The sequence below is a fragment of the Marmota marmota genome, unplaced genomic scaffold (assembly GCF_001458135.2).
Source record: "Marmota marmota marmota unplaced genomic scaffold, marMar, whole genome shotgun sequence".
Taxonomy (NCBI): domain Eukaryota; kingdom Metazoa; phylum Chordata; class Mammalia; order Rodentia; family Sciuridae; genus Marmota; species Marmota marmota.
This window is the reverse complement of record NW_026000172.1, coordinates 154,498-178,984: the sequence shown is the minus strand read 5'-3', so window position 1 is coordinate 178,984 and position 24,487 is coordinate 154,498. Positions and strand designations below refer to the sequence as shown.

The following is a 24,487-nucleotide window of genomic DNA, read 5'->3' as shown; positions in this document are numbered from 1 at the left end:
GCAAACTATGTCATACCTTATAAATGTTTGAGTTCTGCTGTGCTTGTGTTTGGGGACAGTCGTATAGTATGGCTTCTGTTGTCATAAGGGCTATGTCCACACTTGTAAGCCAGTGTTGAGGCACTCGCTGGGGAGTAGCTGACTGGGAGGAGACAGAGTGGCAGCAAACTGGGGAGATGCACAAGTTCTGCCCAGGAGCTGCTCAGTCCCTGTGGAGGTGCTGGGCGAGGCTTGGGGATATATGTCTCTAAGGGCCAGCTTCAGGTCAAGTCCCAAAACCCTTCTGAGTGAAGGTGGATCTGCTTCCCAGGACACACTCAGCAGTTTAGCATAATCTAGGATGTCCGGTCGGACAGGTATATGATGTGAACCATGTATAAGCATTAAAATTTTCTAGTACCCCCCCATTTTTTTCTAGTACCACATTATAAAAACATGATTAAACCTGTGAAATTAATCTTGATAATATATTTGACTTAATCCAATATAGCCCAAGTATTACTATCTCCACATGGAATCCAAGGATACAATGTGTCAGATTTGTTAATGGGATGTTTTGTGTCCATTTGTCATACTGAGTCTTCAAAGCCTGATACACTGCTCCCCATAGAGCACATCTGGGTGAGGACTAGCCTCATGTCCAGAGCTTGATGGCCCCAGGGCTAGGAAATGGAGGAAGCAGAGGCCCAGGGTAAAGCAGCTTGCTATGTGAGCTGTGGATACTTTCCAGGCCGCCCTGTATGGGGACAGCCTGCTCGCTAATCCTCTCCTGTTGTGCAGGCTCTGGCTGACTCCACCACTGGTGTGGCTCCCCTTGCTCAAACCCCGGGGAGAGGGCTGCAGAGCCCCTGGATGTGGCACCAGCCATGGAGGTAAACAGACCCACACTCATGGGCTCCCGGGTCCCGCTGTAAGAAAGAGCAGAGAGGGCTGTCACGTTGACCAGGAAGAAGAGCTGAGGCTTGGGGCCCCAGGGCCTGGACCCACGCTGCATACAAAGGCAAAGAAGCATCATCTGTGTGGCTTCCTCTTTCCCCTTCCTGTTCCTCCCCTGTACGCCTCCGTTGGCCTTTGCTTCCTCTTTCTCCTCTTCCACATCCCCTCCCTTCTCCCATCTTCCACCATTCTCTCATCTCCCTTTTCCTCTTCTCCAAAATAACACATGCAACTTGCTGACTTGCTCAGGGGTCTGTTGGAGCAAAGGCATTAGCACCAACTTTATGAAACCTCATTCTGAAGGCTCTTCCTTATATAGAAAAAAGCTTAAAATGGAGACCACAGCCCCTTGAAGCCACAGAAGATCCCACTTCAGGGCTGTGACGTCTGCAGACATTCGAGCTGGAAAGGGCTTCCCAGTCTCCTGTGCAGCACTTTGTCCCACTGACGGGGGCTTGGGTGCAGATGGGGGCTGGGTGTGTGGGTGGCTGATAGGAGTGGCGGGTGAGATGCAGGGTTGGCGGTGGCTCTGCCCTAATCTTTGATAAACACAGTTGTCAGGCTGACCCACTGCCCACTCTTGGGAGTGTCAGTCTTCCCTCCTGTGCTGTGTCTTGACTGACAAACAGCCCATCGTCTGCCGTTAAGGCATCTTCACCATACAGTGGTTGGTGTCCAGCTCGGGGCCATGGCTGGGCCTGCCTCTTCTCCCCTGGAATGCCTGCTGCTTCACACCGGCTAGCTCACGTGTGCTGAGAGCCTGTCCCACTGCAGAGAGGGGCTCCCCCTGATGTCGGTGGGGCTGTCATGGTGCAGTCCCCCTGTTTTCTGGGCAGACTGCTTCCCATTATTTTTTTTTTCTGCCCTTCTTTCTTTTGTTTTTCTTTCTCTGTTCTCTCTCTTTCCTCCATTTTTCCTTAAACCTACCATGGGACCCATGGGGCTTGAAGCCCAAGAACCCACCCTGCAGATCCAGGAGGGCACAGCGTGCTCCTCCAACAGCCAGCGCCCATGAGCTTTGGGGAGGAGCTGGTCGGCGTGCCGAGCCCCTGACATTGGCACTGAGTCTTGGCAGTTGTTGACCTACTAGGTGGTACCATCACTCCTGCATCCTACAGGTGAGACGTGAGGGCCACACAGGTGAAGAACCTTGCTGAGGCTCACACAGCACCGTGAGGGCTTTGCAACTCCAGAGCTTAAGCTTAGAGCCCCAAGCAGGCCACCTCCCACGAGAAGGCTCAGTCTCTTGTCGGTTTGGCCTTTCACTCACATCGACCTGAACTTTCTGGACCTGAGGACCTCTCAGGCCCTAGGAGTGCTGTGTGTGTGTGTGCATGGCCTTGGCCAGCCGTCCCTGGGGAGGTCACACCTACGGGACACCTTGGCAGTGCAGGAGGATGTTCCTGGGGACTTGACCTGTCTCTCTGCATCCACACTATGTCAGTTTTCTGGGACTGTCCTCACTAAGTCCACACACCGGGGATTTAAACAAGTCATTTATTGTCTCACAATTGTGGAGTTAAGGAGTTGGCAAGGTTGGCTTCTTCTGGAGGGCCTGAGGGACAGACCTCCCCACAGCTCTCCTAGCTCCTGGTGGCTCCCGGCAGCGCTCAGTGCTTCATGGCTACCTCCTCAGCGCCTGCCTCCCTGGCCATAGGGTACTCTCCCTGTGTGTCTCTGCTTCTCCAAACACACCTCAGCCATTGGCTCAAGGCTGTCCCTCATCCAGTATGACTTCATCTTCTTTTTAAAAAACTTTTTATCTTAAAATACTGTAATGATATTCTGCAGGATGTTGCAGAGACAGAACATAGGAGAGAGGTCTGGATGACCCCCACAGTTTGCCCTGACTGTTACTTCTTGCAGAGCACAACTCGAAACCAAGACTCGCACACTGACGCAGGGTGTGTAGGTCTTCGTGGTTTTGTCATGTGTCACTATCACTGCAGTTGGGATGCAGAATCACCCCTGACCACAGAGACTTCCCTTGTGATGTCCCCTGTATGGTCACATTGCTCTCCTGTCCCCATCACCCAAATTCCCCCATGACCAGCAATCTGCCCTCCCTGTCCATATCTGTCATTTCAAGACTATTACATGAAAGGAATGTTATGGTCTGTGACCCTTTGAGACTAGACTTCTTCACTCTGTGTGATCCCCTTCAGAATCACCGGTGAGGTTGTGTGCTCTGACTCCTGTTCCTCATAGGATTCCAAGGCATGACCTGTCAATTACCTGCTGAGGGACATGTTAGTCCTGTTTGACCAGTCACTTACTGAGGGACACCTATTGAGGACACATAGGTTATTTCAAATTTGAGGCTATTCACAAATAAAACTGCTATGAACAATTATGTACAGGTTTTTGTGTGGACTTAAGTTTTCATTTCTTGGGGATAAATGCCCAATGTGATTGCTGGGTCATGTGGTGCATGTATTTTATTTAGTTTTTCAAGAAATGGACATTCTTGAGTAGCTATATCAATTTTCATTCCCACAAGCAATGAATAAAAAATCCAGTTTCACCTCATCTTCATCAACATCTTCATATGATCCCACTTTGATTTGATGACGTCTGCAAGACCCACCTTCTAAGTCGGGTCACATCCATGGGTTCCAAGAACTGGGAGCTGAGAGTGTTCTTCTGAGGAACACAATTTGAAACTCCAGGGCATCTTCCTGCTTGAGTTGGGGTGGGGCTGGCTTCAGAGCTTTGCCTTCTTAGAAGAGCTTGCTTTGGAGTTGTAGCCAGATTAGAAGTCCCTTGGTTATTCAGTTTGGTCCCCAGAGATGGGTGAACAAGTTTGTGTCATCTGAAGGGACTTTGTTGAGTCTTTCTGAACTAAACTCAGATCTCCAAAGTTTCAAAGATGTGATAATTATGAATACTGTCCAGAGACAGAAAGGCAAGGTATGTCCCTATCAAGGGTGCGTGTGTGTGTGTGTGTGTGTGTGCGCGCACGCACGTGTACGGGTTTACGGCTCCAGTTCTAAGAAGGGAAAGGAAAGCATTATGGAAGCTGGGTTATGTGTTAATAGAGTGGGCAGAGTCTGAGCTGCTCTGTACTCCTGCAGCTGGTAGAGGTGCTTCAGGTCTGTGTCGTGCGGGGGCGTGATTGGCAATGGTAGCCCAAGGCCACACTGAGGAGGGTGGGGAGAGGACATTGATGTTCTTCATGTCCCTCCCCACTGCCCAAGCAGGCCTTTCCTAAGTGGCTCCCTACATCTGGATAAGTAACTTCCATCCTTTATCCCCTTGCTGAAGTCCAGTTCCATTCATTTTTTTCTTGTCTGTGCTCCTGGTCCCGTGGGTGTAGAAGACCCCAGTGAGATGGCATGTTGTCTGACCCCCGTCTGCACAGCACCATGAACTCTGACAGGCAGAGCAATACAGGGCTTGAGAGAGCAGAGTTGTGGCTTAGAGATTTGACCCCCAGGACCTGCTCACAGCTGAGCGGCCCTCCCCTCCCCTCCCCTCTCCCAGCCTCATCTGTGTAGACTGGGAGTGACTGATTTTGAAGCCAAGACATACAGAAAGTGCATGGTTCCTAATCCTACAGCTCAGGACCTTCTCATAAACTCATAAAGGGGCACACCCCACAGGGGGGAATGGAACCTACCAACCCCCCAGAGTCCCCACCAGGCACCACACCTGCCTCACCCCAGCCAAGAGTACCCCAGTCTGACTTCTAGTTTTATCTTACCTGGTCTTGAACTTTATTTGGATGGAGCACAGACTGCCTCCCTGGGGTTTGGGTTCTTGGGCTTATCCTCGTGTTTCAGCCCTCGGTTATGGCCATTCTCCTCACCCAGCAGCTCAGTGGTCAACGTACCACGATTTCATGACCCATTTTACTGCTGGTGGACGTTTGTGTTATTTCCAGTTCTGGGCTTTTATGAATGAAGCTGCTGTAAGCATTTTTGCACAGACGTTTTTTTGTGGATAGGGACGTAGTCCTTTAAAGAGTGGGATTGCTGAGTTACAGAAAACTCCACTTTCCAGAACCTGCCCATCATTCCCACGAACCCAGCGTGCACTCTCCAGTGTCGTGAGGGTTCAAGTCAGTTGTGGAAAGTGCTCTAGACTGTTCTTGACAGTCAGAAGTTGTCCCTAAAACACATCTACAAATGTAAAAAAGGCACAATCTTTGGTTAAACCCAGGTGCGGGTATCCCAGTGTGTAATGGACTTGACATTACCCTATTGATTGTTCATTCAGGCTGGTCATGTGGCTTTATTACTCCATATCGTCTTGCGATGATTGACCCTCCTTAGGGCTGTATTCTTTTTTTCCAGTGATGGGGATGGAACACAGGACGCTGCGTGTGCTCACCACTGAGCCCACCCTCAGCCTATACTGTTTTCATCTTTTGAAACATTTGCTCTGCTAAGTTTTCAGGGAAGCTTGAATTGGATCAAGGGATATGGACTGCAGGAACCATCGTCCTTAGGGAAACTTGCTGAGGAGGGGAGACCAAGGGGGAGGCTCTCGAGCCATGGCCCAGGGGAGGGGACGTGAGCAGGTGGTGTGTGGGTCTCAGAGAGCAGGGTCTTGTGCAGGGCAGACGGATAGGGTGAAATGGAGGATGGTTTTTATACGTGGTGGTGCGTGTTAGGGCAACTAGACATTTAAGTCCCTTAAAGGGGAAACTGGGTAATTGAAGGATAATGCCTAAAACATTAAATGAGGAAGGAGAGAGCCTCAGGTGCAAAGATTGATTTTATTTGTTGTTCCCCCATTACCAGCTGATTCAAGCCAAGGAGGAGGAGGGGTGAGGTGGGGAGGGGGAGGAGGACTGCAACTGGGGTGGGTCCCTCGTGAGGAGAGGGCCCAGGCCTGCGGCGGGAGGGCGCGGCCTCTGACTCTAGCACTCGTTCCTTTTGACCGTCTTGGTGATGGGCGAGGACAGGCTGCTGTGGCTGACCTCACAGGTATAGCTCTTGTGATTGTTGTACTCTGAGCTGGTCAGCGACAGGGTGCTGCTGAGGCTGTACGTGCTGTCCTTGGAGTTCTGCTCCGTGAAGCTGTTCTGGATATTGCTGTTGTAATAGGCGTTGTCCACCTTCCACTTCACGTTGATGTCTCTGGGGTAGAAGTCATTCACAAAGCACACGACCGTGGCCCCTCCGGACTGCAACTGCTCCGAAGACGGTGGGAAGATGGAGACACTTGGTCTAGCCACGTCCCCTGGGGAAGGAAGCACAGAGCTGGCTAAGTCCCAGGAAGGTCTCGGCTTGGGTGTGTGTTGGTGGGTGGCTGCAGAGAGGCAGCAGAGCCAGGAAGCACCGTAAGGTGTCCAGGGTTTGGTGTTACTCCCTTGCTCCCCGCTGCCCCTTTAAAAAGTGCTAAATTGAGTTTGAACTCTTTGAAGCCATTCTGAGGCCTTTCAACTGTGTCCCCTGCCACCTCCAAAAGCTCAGGGCTTTGGGCCAAGAAAACAGGGCACCTCATCTGACCCTGAGGATCCTCAGGGCAAGACTCCACCCCTCCATGTAGAGGAAGGCCCTGTGCAGCCCCAGCTGCATCTGGGTCTGGTGGGCCTCAGCTGGGTGGCATGTCCCTCTGGAGACCTGCAGGCAGCTCTCCTGTCCCTCATGAAGCCCTGAAAGTGAGACTGGGCCCTGCCTGATGGTCTGCAACCACATGAAGCAATTCTTAGCCAGACCTGGAGGTGTCAACAGTCACCCGGGCCACCTGTCTGGGGGACCTGACCAGCTTCAGTTTTGACCTCCAGCAGCTGCCAGGTGTCCTCCTGGAAATCCCCTCAGCGGGGATGCAAGCCCAGCAAAATAGTAAAAACGAAAAATGAAAATCAAGAGTTCTTGGCTGGGAGAAGTCAACAGATATGTGAGCAGCTTTAATTTTTTTTTTTTTAATAAAGCTAACCCCAATGTTAACCAAGCACTTCAACATAAGATAAATGAACTGTTATTATTTTTTTTCCTTTTTAAACCTTCATTACTATTTTCTCGCAAAATGATTGTATTAAAATAGTCTCAGTGTCAAAATAATGTGATCTCTGAAAAATAAGCAGAGTAATACATTCTGTGGAGATCCTCCTGGGCCAATTCAAATTTTCCATCTAGCTTTAAAATATTTAGTAATTACTGTATTTGATGTGGAAATTATTTCAAGATTTTGCATTAGGCTTTAATAGAGTTTTTTTAAAGGCTCCCAAATAGTTTCAAAGTAACTTAAAATAGTTAAATAAATAGTTCTAAAATGCATTAAAAGGTTTCAAAGGAGCCCTAAAATAGTCCTGTCCTGCATAGAACAAAGTAATCCTTCTTAAGCACAGATTTGAAAGCAGTGGGGCTACACAAAAACAAGTCATTATGATGTTAAGCCAGATTAATTTTTTTATCACAATATTTACAGTATTGAAAAATGTCTGTTAACTTTTTATCAATCACATTTATATAAAATTAGCTACAACTCAAACATAATTCTACCCAAGCAGTTAAGTTTATGAAAGTTAAAAACATGTCCCAGACTTTTTTTTTCTACCAGTTAATACAGTGCAATTGTATTCATGTGAACTCAGAGTGAATTTACCAAGTCCTGAGGGGTCAGATTGCTGGCATCAAACTTGGTTTTCACTCCTGTGGATTTTACCCTGAAAGAGTTATGTAGACTCTATTTCTTTCTTTTGGGTTGAGCTTTTGTAAATAGATTAGATAAAATAATGATATATGACTAAAAAAAATCTTTTTTTACAGCCTCATTGAGAGGACATAATAATGGATTTTAATATAATTTTATTCCTGAAAACTTTAATAAATCAGTTTTCTCTGTACTGGTGTTCTGCCCACCCTGTTTCTGCCCTCTCTATGTTAGTGGCATCATCTGCATCATTGTGTACCAGGAAAAGTGGTCACAGCAGAGGTCACCCAGCTAACACGGGTTTCCGTGGCCTTTAGCGGCCAGGTGAACTGCCACGTGAGTGGCCACGGGAGTACTCAGTACCAGAAAGGGCGCCACGGGACCTACAGACCACGCCAGCAAGGCCACGTGGCGTGAGAATATGGACCCGTGATAACTAAGGTAGTAAAACAACATGTTCTTTAAAATATTTCCTATAAACCATGGATATTTAAAAAACATAATTATTAATTTCCTTTATTTAAACACATTTTAAAAAAACAGTTTTAGGGGTCAATTGTCTTCTCACCATTATGATAACAGATCACCTCAAATTTACTCTAGTATAGAAATTAAATTTTGACAAAGGGGCTATCAATGAGATCTGTTGAGATCTGATTCCTGCAGAATCTCTTGGTTTGGCATTTAGCACTCATATTACATTCTACAAGTGACAATGCTGATTATTCTCTTCAACATGATAAACAGGCTTAATTTTCTAACTTAAGTGATTTTTTTGGGCCTGCTATTCATTTCATAGTTGCCTTATAAAATAATTTATCAGGCAAAAAAGAAAACAGACTAGGAAGTCCATTTCCCAACTTTTCCATATCACAATGCGCAATGACCGAAACCCACACAACATCTGACAAAACTTAATAAAAATCAGAAATTGACTTTTCTGTCTACCCTGTTTTACCCCCACTTTGAGTCACTCGTTTTAGCCCTTTTAAGTATTTCTGTTTCCAAATCTACTTTTGGAGGTTGCAACTGATGACAACCTCCTACTTCAGCTTCTACAAGTCAGGGCTAAGGGGAATTGCACCCAAGTTCCAGAAGGCAACAGAGAAATCACTTACTTTTTATCTCCAATCGTGTCCCCCGGCCGAAGGTGATCCACCACATTAACTAGATCACATTCCCCTCAGCAAAAACCCCTCCTCTTTGAGGTGAACAGACTTTCAGCCCCCAACTCAATTGGAAGAAACCTGTTTTGTTCAGAACTGACCTCCACTTACACTCCAAACATGAAAACCCCCCCCGATTTTACAATTCCATGAGAAAAAACAGTGGAAAAGGCACTTACGTTTCATCTCCAACTTGGTCCCGCCACCGAACGTGAGCCACAGTGCCAGCTCCAGCTTGCCCCCCTCTACAAAAACCCGCCCTGGCTGCCAGTCTCACCAGATAGGCTGGTTCCCAGAAAGACCCAGCCATTTCTCTCTTCTCCCAACTGAACCCCTCATCTATTTGCTTTTAAATTGGCTATTTTCTGGTTTTCTTCGATTGACTTCTCTGTCACCAGGAATGGTTCAGTTCACCAAAATATCACAAAATCACACAAATGTTACAACACGGCCCAAACGTCATGAATAGTGAGCAAAATGGTACTCACGTTTGATTTCCAGTTTGGTCCCTTCGCCGAACGTGAATCACAATGACTCGCTTTGCCTTGTTCCCCTACGAAAACCCCTCTAGAGGGGCAGCCACCCTTCTTCCCCATTTTTATTTTGACTTAGAAATCCTATAAATTAGGACTAGCCACCTCCTCTGAACCTAATCTGGGGATGAAATCTCTCACGTCCCCAACAACTAACTAACAAAACCATACAAAAAGGAACAAAGCAAGGCAATTAGACAGAAGAGAAGAATCGGTTGAAAAAGATACTCACGTTTGATCTCCAGCTTGGTGCCTGCGCCAAACGTGTACCACAGTGACTGCTCTGAACTTCCCTCCTGTACAAAAACTGAGTCTCCCTCCCTGACAACTGAGTGAGGCTCTGGAACCTTCTAGCATGCCCCCCATGAGTGTCTAAGGCTGTTACCTAGTTTTTCTCACTCAATGACTTAATCTTGCTCTTCACGCAAAAATGTGCCTTTGATTCTTAAGTTTGCTTAGAGATCCCAGAGTCACCTTTCCCTGGAGGGTGCCAGAGCCAGGTTGCAGAGGCTCAGTTCACACACACAGAGACCACGAGACATGGACAACAGAAGGAAACCAGCGATCTACTCACGTTTTATTTCCAACTTGGTCCCGGAGCCGAACGTCCACCACAGTGATAGCTCTCCACTGCCTCGGCGTACAAAAACCCTCCTCACCCAGGAGGAACTGAGCCAGCTGCTGAGGCCTGACCCTGTTTCAGCAGGTGTGGAAGCCCTGGGCTCCTCTGATAGAAGCTTGCTTTCTTATGTGAGATCTAAAATCCTAGAAGTCAATGCATTTTATTCTAAGGATGAATGATTCCCTTCTTTAGCAGCCAAGTACATCTGGACTGCTTATTAAATTTATGCATTTAAAAAATAAATTGAAAGTAAGCTGCAAAGAAAAACAAACAAATTTTAAAAAGTAGCTATTTCTTTATATTTTCTCCTGGGCTTGGGAATGATAAACTTCATTGTGTTGTAATTATGGAACTCATTATCTTGACTTGGTTAATGATAATTAAAGAATGCATTCTTATTTGAATTTTGTCTTGCTATGATGTTGTTTCAAAACAGGTAGATTAAATACCTCAAATCAAGGCCCATATCTTGACATGTGTTTTGGAAATGAGCTGAAGTGAAGCAGGACTGATGAGCAGAGTAGAGCCATGGACCTTACTTGATGGAGTGGTCTGCTGTCACAGGACAGGCAGAGCTCAAGTGTCACTGAGCTAACCAGGTGTTGGACCTAGTAGGGCTGCCCAGGGTCTTGGTGTCCCATCATGTCCCCATCATCTCTCCTTGAAGGACACTGAAGACTTTTTTATTTTTAGTTGTAGATGTACACAATATCATTATTTTATTTATTTATTCTTATGTGGAGCTGAGAATAGAACCCAATGCCTCACACATGCTAGGCAAATGCTACCAATGAGCCACAACTCCACTGAAGACTTTTGACGGCCTTGCTTCCCTCTCAACTTGTGTTCCCTACTTCCACACTTGGCTCCCACCACCCTCAACTGCTTACAGTTCTCCAATTTTTATAAAACATTCCCTCTGCTTGGAAACGCCTTTGCCCACCTGGTCAGCTTATAGACAGCTAGTTTTCTTTGATTCAGCTCAAGAGAGACCTTCTTCAGACTATTCCCAAGTGGGTGATCTGAAGTGGCAGAGACAGGTCACGAGGCCTAGAATGCCTATCTGCTCTACCTGCTGTCAGATTCGCTTTTCCCTACAAGATTGTAAGCTGTTAGCTATTTTATTTGCCTTGTATTTGGGAGATCTGGTCCAGTATCTGTGCTTGGCAAATGCTCAACAAACATTTGCAGAATAAATGAAAAAAAATTGAAATTCAGTTATAGATCAGAGATGATCAATTACAATAGACAAGGATTAATACCGACCACTACAGCAGTTAAGTTTTATAGGAGAAATTGTAAGTGCAATTTGGAGATTAGAGGTAGGTCTATTTGATTCTGTTACTGAGACATTTGCTAGTTGCTTTGAATAGCAGAATCAGTAATAGATCTCACCAGAAGATGAGGAAAGAGAAGAATCAAGTTGGAGGTAGAGAGAAGAGAAACTGGCAAGTGGAAATTAAGTGTGCAAAATTGTCAATGGGGACATAGCCAACATAAGTCCTAAAGAGGCTAGAAAGTGATCTTCTCTGCAGAGCTACAAGCCCTATCAATCATAAAGGTTGATGTTTATTGAGAATCTGCAAAGTACCAGGACATTGGACATGGATCACCAAATTTAATTATCCCCAAAACTCCATGAGCTACAAATCAATATCCCTTCTTATTTTGATGGTGGGAAAACTTGAGTGCAGGGAGGTCAACTGGCCTGAGGCAGAGCTGGGATCTGGACTGGCAGCTCGGGCACTTCACTGCACATCCTGCACATTAGACCGTGGGAGTGAAGTCACTCCACGCATGACAGAGAATCCCGAGGTTGCAGGAGGAAAACTTAGACTATCCTAGGGTTGGAAATGAGTGGGTAAGTGTGCCCATCAGGAATACAAGATTCTGCATCAAAATACTGTCTAAAAGGCAAAATGAATGAATGAATAAATAAATAAAAAGTGTAATGTAACTGAAATCTCCATCACCAATTTTGGTGGAGCTTTGCAATGGAGCACAGGGGAGCCAGTGGGAGGGGAAGTGAGTTTCCACCCAGTCGCAGGGAGAGTCTGTGAAGATGCAGGCCACTGAGGAGTCCCCGTGGTGTGGTATCGTGGTCCCACTCACAGGAAGTATGTATGTCAATTCTTACAGACCATGCTCAGTGTTCCCTGAGGCTAAGGAGAAGTAATGTTGCTGTCTCTTTCTCCTCTTCTGTGTGTCACAGGTGATCTGCTTTTAGAAATCACGTGGAGGCATTCATTCCTTCATCTTAGGGTCTTTGGAAACAGAGAAGCTGCACTCTGAAAAGAAGGTGAACTCTGGCCACACCTGCCATCCCAGCAGCTCAGGAGGCTGAGGCAGGAGGGCTGCAAGTTCAAGGCCAGCCACAGCAATTTAGGCCCTAAGCAATTCAGCAAGACCCTTTCCTTAATAAAAATATAAAAAAGGGCTGGGAATGTTGCTCAGTGGTTAAGCATCCCTGGGTTCAATTCCTGATACCAAAAAAAAAAAAAAAAAAATTAAAAAAGTGAACTCCGAGGCTGCAAGAGAACGTTCTCAATACTAATGCAATGCACAGACAGAATGTCAAAAACGATGAGCACACGTACATGAACTTTTGTTTTTTTGTCAATTAAATCTTTTCCTTTAATTTTTTAGACTGAGAGTGAAGAAAAGGTGGGAGCGTCCCTGATTCTATACAGAGGGTGACCTTTTACAAGTGTCGAGGGTGAAGCTGGAGCATGGGAGTGGAAAAGATGGCCCACTGTCCAACGGGCACATCTTGCAGACCTCATGTGAACAAGGCCACCCGGGAGCATATACCTCTTGTGTGTATATACACACACAGATACATAATGGATCACCGAGAAGTGGTTAAAATATGTGTGTAGGGTTCATTGAGACAAAGGATGTCTCAGAAGTGCACGTGAGCCTCTGCCAGGATCTATGATTCTGCAAGGTGCCTATGATGATCATTGATAAGATCAGTTAAGTGAGGACAGGCGGAGTGTCCATAAGAGGGCCTGGGAAACTCTTGGACATAAAGCAGGAGTGATGGGGTCAAACCTCTTGGGAAACAATCCCAGAAAACTCATGAAGCTGCTTCCATCTGACCCCAGCAAGGTCAGATTCTCAGAGTAAATTCTAAGCTGCTGGGAGCTGGGGGCTGGGGTGGGGGTAAGGGAGAGACACAGGCAGGTACTAAATGCATATCTGTCAATCTCCCTGGACACTCCTGGTGAGTTACCTTCCAAAGCTGCTCAGGTCTCATCTTGGTTTTTATTTGCCATAAATAACCAGCCTATTTGGGGGTGTTTCCCCACACATGGGTCATGCTCAGGGAGTCACCAGTGTGTCAGAAACACCAGGGTACAGTCCTGTTCTCTACCAAGTTGGGGACGGCGTCTTCCCTACCTGGATCTGGAGTATTCCTGTCTGATGTCCACCTTGACGTCTGGTTTAGTAGGCAGTTTCAGCTTTTTGTTGGGCCTCAGCTGTCCACCAGGAAAGGAGGGTCCACATACAGTGCTGCTTAGAGCTGGATTGATGGTCCTTCTTCCAGCTAGAGTGGCATGAGTAGACATGGGTCCTGGATCCCCAAGATGCAAGGCTGGCCCCGTTGGCTGGAAGGAGGGAGACAGGCTGCTGAAGACAAGTGTTTATCTGCTTCTCCATGTCTGTCCCCACTCGTGCCTGAAGAAGGGCATGCTGGCAGAAGCACAGTCCTTTCCTAGCCATGTGCAAACGTGTGTGCCAAGAAGCCGATCCCACCCTGGGACCTGAAGCGCTCCTCTTGCTTTCAGGAGGACATCAGAGCTGCAGGCAGTTCTTGACTTTCCTGAGTGAAAATGAAAGCGCCACGGGGTCAGACTCTACTGCCCTTCCAGGGGGAGATTTACATATTTTTTTGCTGTGGTTTCTGGCTCCTTTTACATGAGTGACCGTGGTATCCTTCAGTCTGTGCCCTGGAGCTTCCTGTCCTGTCCTGCCTGCTGGTGGTATATTGTGTATGGTTGCTTTTGTCATCCTGGTTTTGGCCCAGGTCAATGTGACCTGGAACCCCCATCTCACATCTGGACTGACTCTCCTGAATAGACCATCGGAGGGGAGGACAGAGTGCTGGCCATTCAGTTTGGAGGTGCTGGGCCTGAGCCAGCCACCCTGCACAAGCAGAGGCTGGTCTCCAGCCACAGGCACTGGAGAGCCTAGAATGAGAACCCCAGGGTAGGTGTACGTAGGGTCTGTCACCCGTGGAATGAAGGGTGTTTACAGCTCTCCATTTTTCACCAGGTCAAGCTCAGCCTGAAACTTGGGGAATTCAGGGTACAGGCTGCTCTGTTATTTTAAGTGTAATGCGGTCCGCTTCATGTTCTGGGTGCAAACCTTGCTGCTTTTTGGCAGGTGGCTTATTTTAAAATGGACCCCCCACCCCGCCTTCTTCTCCTTCTCCATCTCCCTGGCATTTGGGGAAACAAGACCAACACATTTTCCTGCCCAGGCTAGTCAGTCATGTCCCTCACTGCCCACTCTCCAGACCTGGGGACTGGAGCAAGAGCTCTCTAAGGCACCTGATAGACACTAATTACCTATCTACTGATAGGATTTGAAAGCCAGCCCTGGGCTCCCCTCTGAAAAGCCCTGTGTTGCCTCTGGGACAGCCTCTGAGACAGGCATCCCTGTGTTTCTCTTTTACTAGCAAATCAACAAGACTTTCCCCTTCTGTTCTCATTATGGGATGGCTGAACGAGTAGCCATTTGTTAAAGTGACTTGACCACAGCACAAAAGCAGAGCCCTCCTTCCTGTGGGGTGACAGCTGCCACCTGTGATTTACCACAGAGGCTGAGAAGTTTCCTCTAGAACAACCCCTTGCTGTGGTTCCCCCACCAGACCTTGGGGCCATTGAACAGAGGGTGGTACTGAGTGCTGGGCAGATAGGAGGCCGGGTCTCAGACAGCCCCAATGTCAGCCTTAAACTCTGTCCACTCTAAGCCCAGCAAGCCTGCTGCTAGCTGATAAGGGGCCGATACAACATGACCCCCTGGAGGTCTTAGAGACTGTTTACACCAGTGGGTTGGACTTGTCTGATGGGCCAATTGCAGAGGCCAGTGGGGACCTCTTCAGTGATGGGAAAGACTTCATGGACAATAGCAGCAGCTACTCTGTGGAAATGGAAGAACAGCCTACCCCAGCTGAGAAAGCCAAGCTAATCACTTAGACAAGAGGTCTCAGAGTGTCCGAAGGAAAGAAGGTAAACATGCTGAAGGTAAAATATGCTTTCATGATAGTGCACACCCATGGAGATACCTGGGGAAAAATGATGTCTCCTCACCACTGAAAACAAGGTCATTAAACATGCCCTAGCGATATGGACATAGACACCGTGGGAAACTGGAGCAGGGGCTAATCATACTATCTCAGCCATCGGAAGACTGATACTAACGTGGCCAAGGGAAATCAGGCCACCGATAGGTGGTACCCTGATACCTCAGCTTAGGGTAGACCAATACAAACCTGTCTATACTGAGGAGGATGAAAAATGGCCTGGTAATGGGGTAGCAGCGCCACCAGGTGGAGACAGAGTTCTCATGGCTCATCCTGCAGCCCGCAGCCCAGGTCTGATCCTTGATAAAACACACATGTGAACACTTTATTACGGGCATTGGAGATGCCCCGTGAAGTTCTTCAAGCCCCACTCACAAGGGCCATGCCCCCAGCGGACTATTCAGGGGGTGCTCAGGTCTGTGTCTTATGTACCCAAAACAATCTGAGGACTGAAAGGAGCCCACGGGACCCAACATGTAGGAATCATAGCCTTTTCACAATTGGCAAAGGATTTTTACCGAATGCCCTCCTCCCCCCCCCCCCCAAAATCCCTTAGATATTTGCTTTACTAATAACGCTTTTTTAGAATAAATTGAGAACAATAAGCTTCAGCGATAACCAAAGCCCTATTAAGGGAGCAATTCCAAGATGATGCAGAGTGAGGACCAACCATCTTTATGGCAAAAGGGGCCCCAGAAGTGAGCAAAGCACTGGATGTCAGTGGGAGCTACACACACCTGAGACCCTAATGTATAGGGAAAATGAAGAGATGAATCAGACATTCAAGGAAAGGGTGGCTAAGTGGTGCCTAGGGAGAGGGCGTTGCCAACTGCTGTCTCCTGCACATAGGTGGCCATCAGAAGCAGGCCTCCGTTGAGCTCTGAGAAAGCAGCACATGGGAATCCTTTCCTGAGAAGTGAGGGGCGAGCGGAAGACCCTGGTTTAAACTGGTCAGATCTTAACTCTGTCCCCCAGTGTGCTTCTCCAGTTCCCACCCAAGCTCGAATCACCTGCCATTCCTTCTGGTAAAATCCAAGGAAAACAGGGAAAACCTTCCACTCCCAGCTCCTTCATTGGCCAGTTTCAGCAGGAAGCAGTTGGGAGACGGTGCCACCCATTTTCCTGTAGAAACGGTACAAATGGCCAGTAAGGGAATGCTGTGAGCACACACCTAGCTGCTGGACCACAGTGCCTTATAAAACTGACACTGTTTCTTTTTCTTCTTCTCCCTTGTTTCCCTCCCTAACAGCCAGGAATGAGAATAAAATTGTTCCTGTCCCAGGCTAAGCTGTCCTGTTCTTCTCTGCCTGGAAGTGTCACCGCCCCTGAGAATAAGAAAACTCCAGACCTGGGAACTTGAGCATCGCTTGTTCTCTAAAGGACACCCGAGGGACACTAATTGTTTCTATCTCCTTATACAATCTGGACCCCAATCCTGGCTTTCCTCTTTTAAAAGCCCTGTGTTCCCCATGGCAGAATCACAGTCACCTGTGCCCGCCCCCCCCCCACTTATTTTACTTTTATTAGTGCATTATAATTGTACATAATAGTTGGGCTCATTTTGACAAAATCATACATGCATGGAATTTAACTTACTTCATTTCAGTCCCTGTTTTCCCCTTTTCCTTCCTTTCCCTCCTTATTTCCCTTCCTCTGCTCCACCAATCTTTCTTTCACTCATTTATTTACTTATTTTTGACTGGTGCTTTTCCACATAAACATACAGGTGGGATTCACTGTGGCACATTTATATGTGCACATACTGTGATTTTGTTACATTGACTCTGCTTTTCCTCCCCTCCCCTGTCCCTCCTCCCTCCCTCTTGATCTCGTTTTTCTATTTCACTGGTATTCCTTATATATATATATATTTGTCAAATCAACCCAAACATGTCTTATTCTACCCACCACATATGCAATTATATTTTTATTTGATTATATAGTGCTGTTTGTCTCAAAGGTGGAGTGATTTTTCCCTATGTATTTATGATATCTGATTCCCCTTATTTTGCTGTGACTTCTACATATGAGAGAAAACATGTGACCCTTGACTCTTTGAGTCTGGCTCGTTTCACTTGGCATGATCTTCTCCCCTTCCATCCAGTTACCAGCAAATGGCATAATTTCGTTCTTCTTTATGGTTGAGTAAAACTCCATCGTGTATGTACACCACATTTGCTTAATCCATTCATCTATTGAAGAGCACCTAGCTTGGTTCCATAACTTGACTCTTGTGAATTGCACTGCTCTATACATAGAATTGCCTCCATCACCATAATCTGCTGAATTTAATTCTTTTGGATAAATATCAAGGAGCAGGAGAGCTGTATTATATGGTGGATCCATCCCTAGATTTTTTGAGAAATTTTCATGCTGTTTTCCAGAGTGGTTGCACTAATTTACAGTCCCTCCAACAATGCTAGAGTGTACCTTTCCCCACTCATCCTTGTCAGCATTTATTAATTCATTATTATTTGCATTCTTGATAACTGTCATTCTAATAGGAGTGAGATAAAATCTTAGCCTAGTTTTGATTTTATTTCCCTGATTGCTACGAATGTTGAACATTTTCATATATTTGTTGATCATTTGTGTTTCTTCTTTTGAGAAAAGGCTGTTCAGTTCTTTTGCTCATTTATTGATTAGTTTTTTTTTAATTTTTAAGTTTTTGTGTGTGTCTCAAGCTTTTTGAGTGCTTTACGTATTCTACACGTTGATCCCTTGTCAGAGCAGCAGCTGGCAGGATTTTCTCCCATTCTGTCGGCTCTCTCTCCATGCTCTTAATCACAGCCTTTGCTGTACAGGAGCTTTTCAATTTGATGGTATCCCATTTATTGATTCTTGGTTTTATTTCTTGAACTTTAGGGATCTGGTTGAGGAAGTTGGTGCCTGCGCCAATACTATGGAGTGATGACTCTGTTTTCTTCTCCATCTTGCGGGTTTATGGCCTCATTTCTAGGTCTTTGGTCCATTTCGATTTTACCTTATGCAGAGTGAGAGACATATAGATATCCAGTATTTCTGGCATCCAGTATTTCCTCCCATGTATTTTTGGCTCTTTGTCAGTTATCAGATAGCTGTAAGTATGTGGGTTTGTCTCTGGTCTTTGACATGAGGTATTGTGGTGCCTCCCAAGTTTCTCTTCTTGCTCAGTATTGCTTTGGCTATTCTAGGTTTCTTATTCTTCCAAATGAATGTTGAGTTCTGTGAAGAATGTCATGGGCATTTTTATGGGGATTGCATTGAATCTGTATATTGCTTTTGGTAGTGTGGCCATTTTACAATGTTAATTATGACTATCCCAGAACATGGGAGGTCTTTACATCTTCTAAGGCTCTCTTCAATTTTTTTTTCATTCTGTGTTCTATAGTTTTCATTGTATAGATCTTTCACCTCCTTGGTTAGACTGTTCACAAGTATTTATTTTTTCAAGTTTTTGTGAATGGGATGGTTTTCCTGATTTCTTCCTCAGTGGCATCAGAGTTGGAGTATAGGAAAGCTATGGTCTTATTGGTGTTGATCTTGTACCCTACTACTTTGCTGAATTTTCACCCCATCAAAGTCAAACTAAGTCTGAATAATAAATGAGTGACGAAGAGAAAAATTAAAATGAAAGAAAAGTTATATATACATGTGTGTGTGTGTGTGTGTGTATATATACACACACACACACACACATATTCTAACCTATCCACACAGTGAGAGCGCGTGCATGCGCGCGCGCACACACACACACATCTGTGTGCACAATTATACGATATATACAATCATGAGGAATGGAAAACTGTAAAAAAAATATAATTAAAAAACATAAGAAATAAAAAAAAATAAAAAGTCATAATAAGAAAGAAATGCAAAAGGAGAATTGGGAAAGTCCTCAATGAGGAACACAGGGCTTATTTCCATGGAGGTGATCAGAACTGTTGGTGAGGGTGGAGTTTCATTCTCTATATTGAGTTTGGGGCCCTGTAACCCTTGGTCGAGGGCTGGGGTTGCCAAGTCCAGCACCTTTGGTGCCTCACTGTTGTGGCCAGGAGCCAGTGCTGGTGGTAGTAGCTTTCCATCTCCCAAGTCAGGATAGGGAGGCTGGCGGCTGGGTGCCATGGCACACACCTGCTGGGCGGTGCCTGATTTGGTGGGTGCTCCCTGGGGGGCTGGTGCAGAAGTCTACTGAAGTTCCAATGCTGAGGTTGATTTGGCTGATGCTGGGACGGTTTGGTGGGTGAGATTTGACCCACACCCTCTGTTGCTAGGGAGGGGGCCAATCTGTGCTGGAAGATTAGGTGTCAGGGGCCTCCTACAGCTGGCACTTCCAGGGTGAGGAGTCTAGACCTCAACAGGCTTCACATGGTCCTCTCCATCCTGTTCCCCAGGGCCAGACCTGGAGTGCAGACACAGTTGGTTGTCTGACTGGTCACTGGCGCCTTCCAAGATGCTCAAGTGGGACACCAGCACCAAAAGGCACTCTGTCCTCATGTCCCCAGCCTGTATCACCTAGGTGCCCTCCACCTGCTCTTTTTTCAGGCACACTGGTCCTGGCACACTCTGGGCCCCACTACAGGTGACTGCTGCTGATCAGGCTGGCTACTTCCTGCATGAGTTCCCAGCCTCCAACCTCTGCTTGCTCTGTTGTCCAGCCCCTCAAAAGTGGTTCCCACCACCAGGGCTCTGAATCCAGCCAAGCTCTCTGTCCCTCGGCCAGACGGTATTCATTGCTTTTCACACAACAGCTTCCACCGCCATCTCTGGGTCCCTCTCTGTTCCACAGGTTCCTCCAAGCCAGGCTTTATTATTTATTTATTTTGTAGCAGGGATTGAACCAGGGGCCCTCAACCACTGAATGATATCCCCAGCCCTTTTTTAATATTTTTGAGATAAGTTCTCTCTAAGTTGCTTAGGGCCTCGCTAAGTTGCTGAGGTTGGCCTTGAACTTGTGAGCCTCGTGCCTCAGCATCCCGAGCCTCTGGGATTACAGGTGTGTGCCACCACACCTGGCTCCAAGTGAGTTTTATTCACCTGCTTCCCCCTCTCTCTGCCTGTCTCCTCTCCCCTCAGCAGTGGGCTGGTGGCACTGATGCCATTATTTCTAATATTATGATCAGAGTTTCAGACTTTGTGTCTCCACGATTATTTTGCTTTCCAGTTGACTCCAATGATTTCTCATAGTTACCACCTTGCCTAGGAGCAGTTTGCCGGCTTTTTAAATCATGAGCCGAGGAACTGGTGCAGAGTATGCCTGTCCTCAAACCTGCCATCTGCCCAACCTGCGTTTCTCCTTTGCTAGCAAATTATTAAGACCTCTTGCTTCTTCTCCAAACCTGTCCTAGCTATGGGAGTGTCATTGGGCACAAGGCCAAGCTTTGGGGATCACAGCAATGCTTGCAGCAGAATATTTAATTATTAAGAAACTGATGCTGGGACTGGGATTGTGGCTTGGTGGTAGAGCACACACCTAGCACGTGCAAGGCCCTGGGTTCAATCCTCAGCACCATATATACATAAATAAATAAAGGTTAAAAAAAGAAAAAAAGAAAAATGACGCTGCATGAAGGAATAGCAGCTCGGGGTCACCCAATGCCACCTGTTGCTCCCCAGGAGGATCCTGTCCACCAGGTGGCCCAGGCAGGGCTGCTGTTTCCAGACTCTGCCCTCTTGTGGCCAGAGGCTGGGTTCCTGGGAAGGGAGTTCTGCTTTCTGATCAGGCACAAAATGGGTGCTTAATACATATAAGGTGCTGTCAGCTTTTGCTGTGATTAGAGAGAAATACCAGCTTGTAAAAACCCCTGACTGCTCTGATGACCTCACTGGTTAACCTCACTTAAAAGTGTGCCCATGGGCAGTGACCTTCCCCCTAAAGGCCAGGCTAGTTCCTGGTCTTCTGTAGCTGCCCACTCCTCCCACAGTGAACATTATGCAGAAAGCAAGAGGCTCTGAGAAGTGGGGACACAGGGAACCATGCAGGGGTGAAGGTTTCTTTATGCTCTGTGTATCCCAGACTTGATGCTGGAGGAGCTGGTGTCCCAGAAATACCTCGGGCACAGGCAAAAAGCCCAATGCTGGTGGCTTGCTCTGCCCAGAGGACACAGACAGGCAGCCTGGGAAGCTGAAAAGCTTTTAGATGGGGACTGTGTCAGTCAAACCTCATGGATGCCCATGCTGGGGAGCCCAGGCTGTGATCAAGAGCTGACCCCTCTGTGGGCTGGCAGAGGGGTGGTGAGTGGTAGCCAGGGCTTTGTCCTCCCTGGGCTGTAAGGAGGCTTCTGTCCTGTCCCTGTGCCCTGCAGACTCGAGGACAATGTCAGTGGCCTCGACTTCCACCACCTGACACAGGGTGCCCCCTTTTGCAGGGTTGATGATACAGGAGGCCTGGAGGGAGGTTCAGGGCCCTGCTCACTGGCCAGGGGGCCATTCTACCTTGGTGCCAGTGGAAGCCCCACAGGAAGTAGTAATGTACTCCTGACTTTTCCATGAGGAATGGCCAGCAGAGGCCTCATAGGGACCTGATGGTCACCTCTGCCCCACCCCAAAGAGGAGCCTCCCATCTCCAGGAGGCCATGCTCTGCACCTGGACTCCTGTCCCTACCTGGTGGTGACAGGACGGCATCCTGACTTCTTCCAGAGCCTAGTAAGAGGAAGCACACTGACATAGGTTTTAATAAGCCCAGGGTCTCAAGAGACTCCAAGTGTCCAGATTTCAACTGAGAATCTCTCATCACACCAAGAACTAGGAAAACGTCAACTTTAATGAGGCAATTAACAGATGAGGTACTGATGTGACAGATGTCAGAATTCCCTGTTGAGGCTCTACAAGTCATGTTGGAAGAACATCTAGAATTCACCAGAACCATCAGCCACTAAGACTGTGAACCAACATTCCTGGAGCATTCCAGCCACCAACAGCAAAATATACCTATGGGACTGTTATGGTTTGGATGTGAGGTGTTCCCAAAAGCTCACGTAGACAACTGAGGAAGGTTCAGAGGAGAAATGATTGGTTGTGAGAGTCTTAACCCTGATAGGGTTAACTGAGTGTCACTGAAGTGGTGGGTGTGGCTGGAGGAGCTGGGAATCAGGGGTGTGGCTGCAGGATCTGTATTTTATATCTGGAGAGCCAGTCTCTCTCTGCTTTCTGATCACGATGTAAGCTGCTTCCCTCTGCCACACTCTCCTGCTGTGATGTTGAGCCTCACCTCAAGCCCCAAGGAATGGAACTGGCCTTCTATGGACTAAGATGTCTGAAACCGTGAGCCCTCAAATAAACTTTTCTTCCCTACGATTGCTCTGGTCCAATCTTTTTATCACAGCAGCAAGAAAGCTGACTAAACGGGGACATACTCCAAGTTATATTCAATGGATCCAGATCACACAGAATGTGTTCTGTGACCTCCTGGAGTCAAACTAGAAGTCAAACACAGTGGGAGCCACTGTGAGTGACTGAACACCTCACAGTCCTGAAGCAGGAGATTCTGACCAATCTCTACATTTTGTGGTGACTTGGGCGTTGTCCCAGCTCACATAGAGAGGCAGGTCTTCAGGTGTAGGTATTACCCATGAGAGTCAGTTATAGTCACGTGTCCCTTATAACCCTGCCCCTTCTGGCCTTTTTTGGATAGAACGTTCTAAGAACAAGAGTCCCCCCAATAAAAGCCCACTTCCAAATGCACTTGCGCTCTCTCCCCAGCCTCTCATGACTTTCTCTTGCTCTCCCTTGTGGGGAGCCTGAGGCCGAGAGCAGAGAAGCCCTCCTGAAGTTTGTGTAAAGGCAAATTGTGTCTGTGTTTTATTTGGTGTCCCTGCAGATTCACACAAGTTATTTTAAGTTCAGCTGCCTGTGCAGGTGCCTCCCTGCAGAAGGAGGCACCATGTGTCAGGTGGTGGAGGTCCAGGCCACTGACACAGTCCCCAGGCCTGCAGGGCACAGGGACAGGACAGAGGCATCCTTAGAGGTGGCACCCGGAATCAGGGACCGCTCAGGGTGAATTTCCAGGTAGACTGAGTGAGCGCACTTTAGAAATTTTGTGAGCCATGTCTTTTTGGGTTACAGAGGAAGTAGGCAGTTTGAGAGCCAGGGATGTTAAAGAACTATCATGGGCAGTTCCATGTCTTCAGATAAAGAAATGTACTTAATAATCCGGGAGACTCTATTCAACCAGAGAGGAAAACAAGTCAGGAGGCCCCAGCTGGCTCAATTCATGAAAACAGTTAATGACATGCTGGTGGTTTTGTGAGGAACAGTCACCAGATTTGCGTACTTGGGAGAGGCTAGATAGAAAATTGTATAAAAGCTGCCTCTCTTCCAAGCTGTCGAAGAGTACAATAGAGAGTGTTCAGAAACTCTGGACCGCTTTAGAAATGTGTCTTTTTGAAGATCGAGAGGAGGACCAGTGGTCTCCAGAAGACCTGTTAAAGGGGCGGCGTCAGAGAGCCATTAGGAGTTTGGAGCAGGACAAGCAGCCTGAGGCTACTCCCAGGCGGTTTTCTCCATCTGTAGTGGGATGGAGGCAGAGTCGATTTTAGCTCAGTCTGAAGCTCACAAACCGCAGACAGACAGCCTCAGGGCAAGACCTAAGACCACAAGTTCAGTCACAGCTGAACCAGACAGAACCAGTGATTTAGGGGAGCACCAAGTTCCAGAGCGGAAACCAGCCCTGATCAGGTTTCTTGGAGGCAGATTCAGGATGGAGGGGAAGAAAATGGACAGGAAGATATTGATGAAGCTGGGCTTCAGTGTGAGGAGACTTGTTATGCCAGAGTCGTGGGACCCCAGTAGACCTCCAGGAGCCAAATCCGATGCAATCACACAAGAGTCTTTATTGCAAGCTCTAACCAGGACTCACAACCGTTCCTGATGCAGCGGTCCCAGGGAGTGAGTCCCAGTCCTTTGTTCAGTGAGATTTTATAGGTTTTGGGGAGATACTCTGTGCGTTACAACATCACACAGCAAATCATTCCATACCGCAGGAAAATCAAACAACAACTCTTAACATTGATTAGCACATTCAATTGCGGGAACAAGTTGGGTAGGGGTGATTGGTTAGTACAACAGGGGGATTCATTTGAACTGATTGGTTTAGGCCATGAGGGGTGTATGTGCTAAACTACATGGTTTCTGAAAGAAAAGTGACCACAACACTCGGAGCAACCAAAAGATCTTTATTGCAGCAATGCAACAAAGAGAAAGGAAAGAAGGAGAGAGAGAGAGAGAGAGAGAGAGAGAGAGAGAGAGAGAGAGAGAGAGAGGAGAGAGAGAGAGAGAGAGAGAGAGAGAGAGAGAGAGAGAGAGAGAAGGAAGGTAGAGAAGGAATAGGAGAGAGGT

At 47.2% G+C, this 24,487-nt stretch overlaps 1 protein-coding gene and 1 gene segment (V, D, J or C); one reads left to right on the top strand and one right to left on the bottom strand.

The window, feature by feature from the left end:
- Rpia (ribose 5-phosphate isomerase A) overlaps nt 1-17,343 on the top strand; it is a 71,268-nt gene extending 53,925 nt beyond the window's left edge. The window contains exons 11-12 of one of the 5 annotated variants that reach the window (XR_007342166.1): nt 12,073-15,097; nt 16,421-17,343. The gene's annotated coding sequence lies outside the window, so the exon portion shown is untranslated. Of the gene's footprint in view, nt 1-12,072 lie in introns of all 5 variants that reach the window. The other 4 variants (XR_007342167.1, XR_007342164.1, XR_007342165.1 and 1 more) reach the window with 4 other exon arrangements.
- Nucleotides 5,638-24,487, bottom strand: part of LOC107159688 — a 133,267-nt gene continuing 114,417 nt past the window's right edge. Inside the window, 2 exon segments of the V gene segment in view lie at nt 5,638-6,123; nt 9,471-9,508. Coding sequence covers nt 5,801-6,123; nt 9,471-9,508 — 361 coding nt within the window.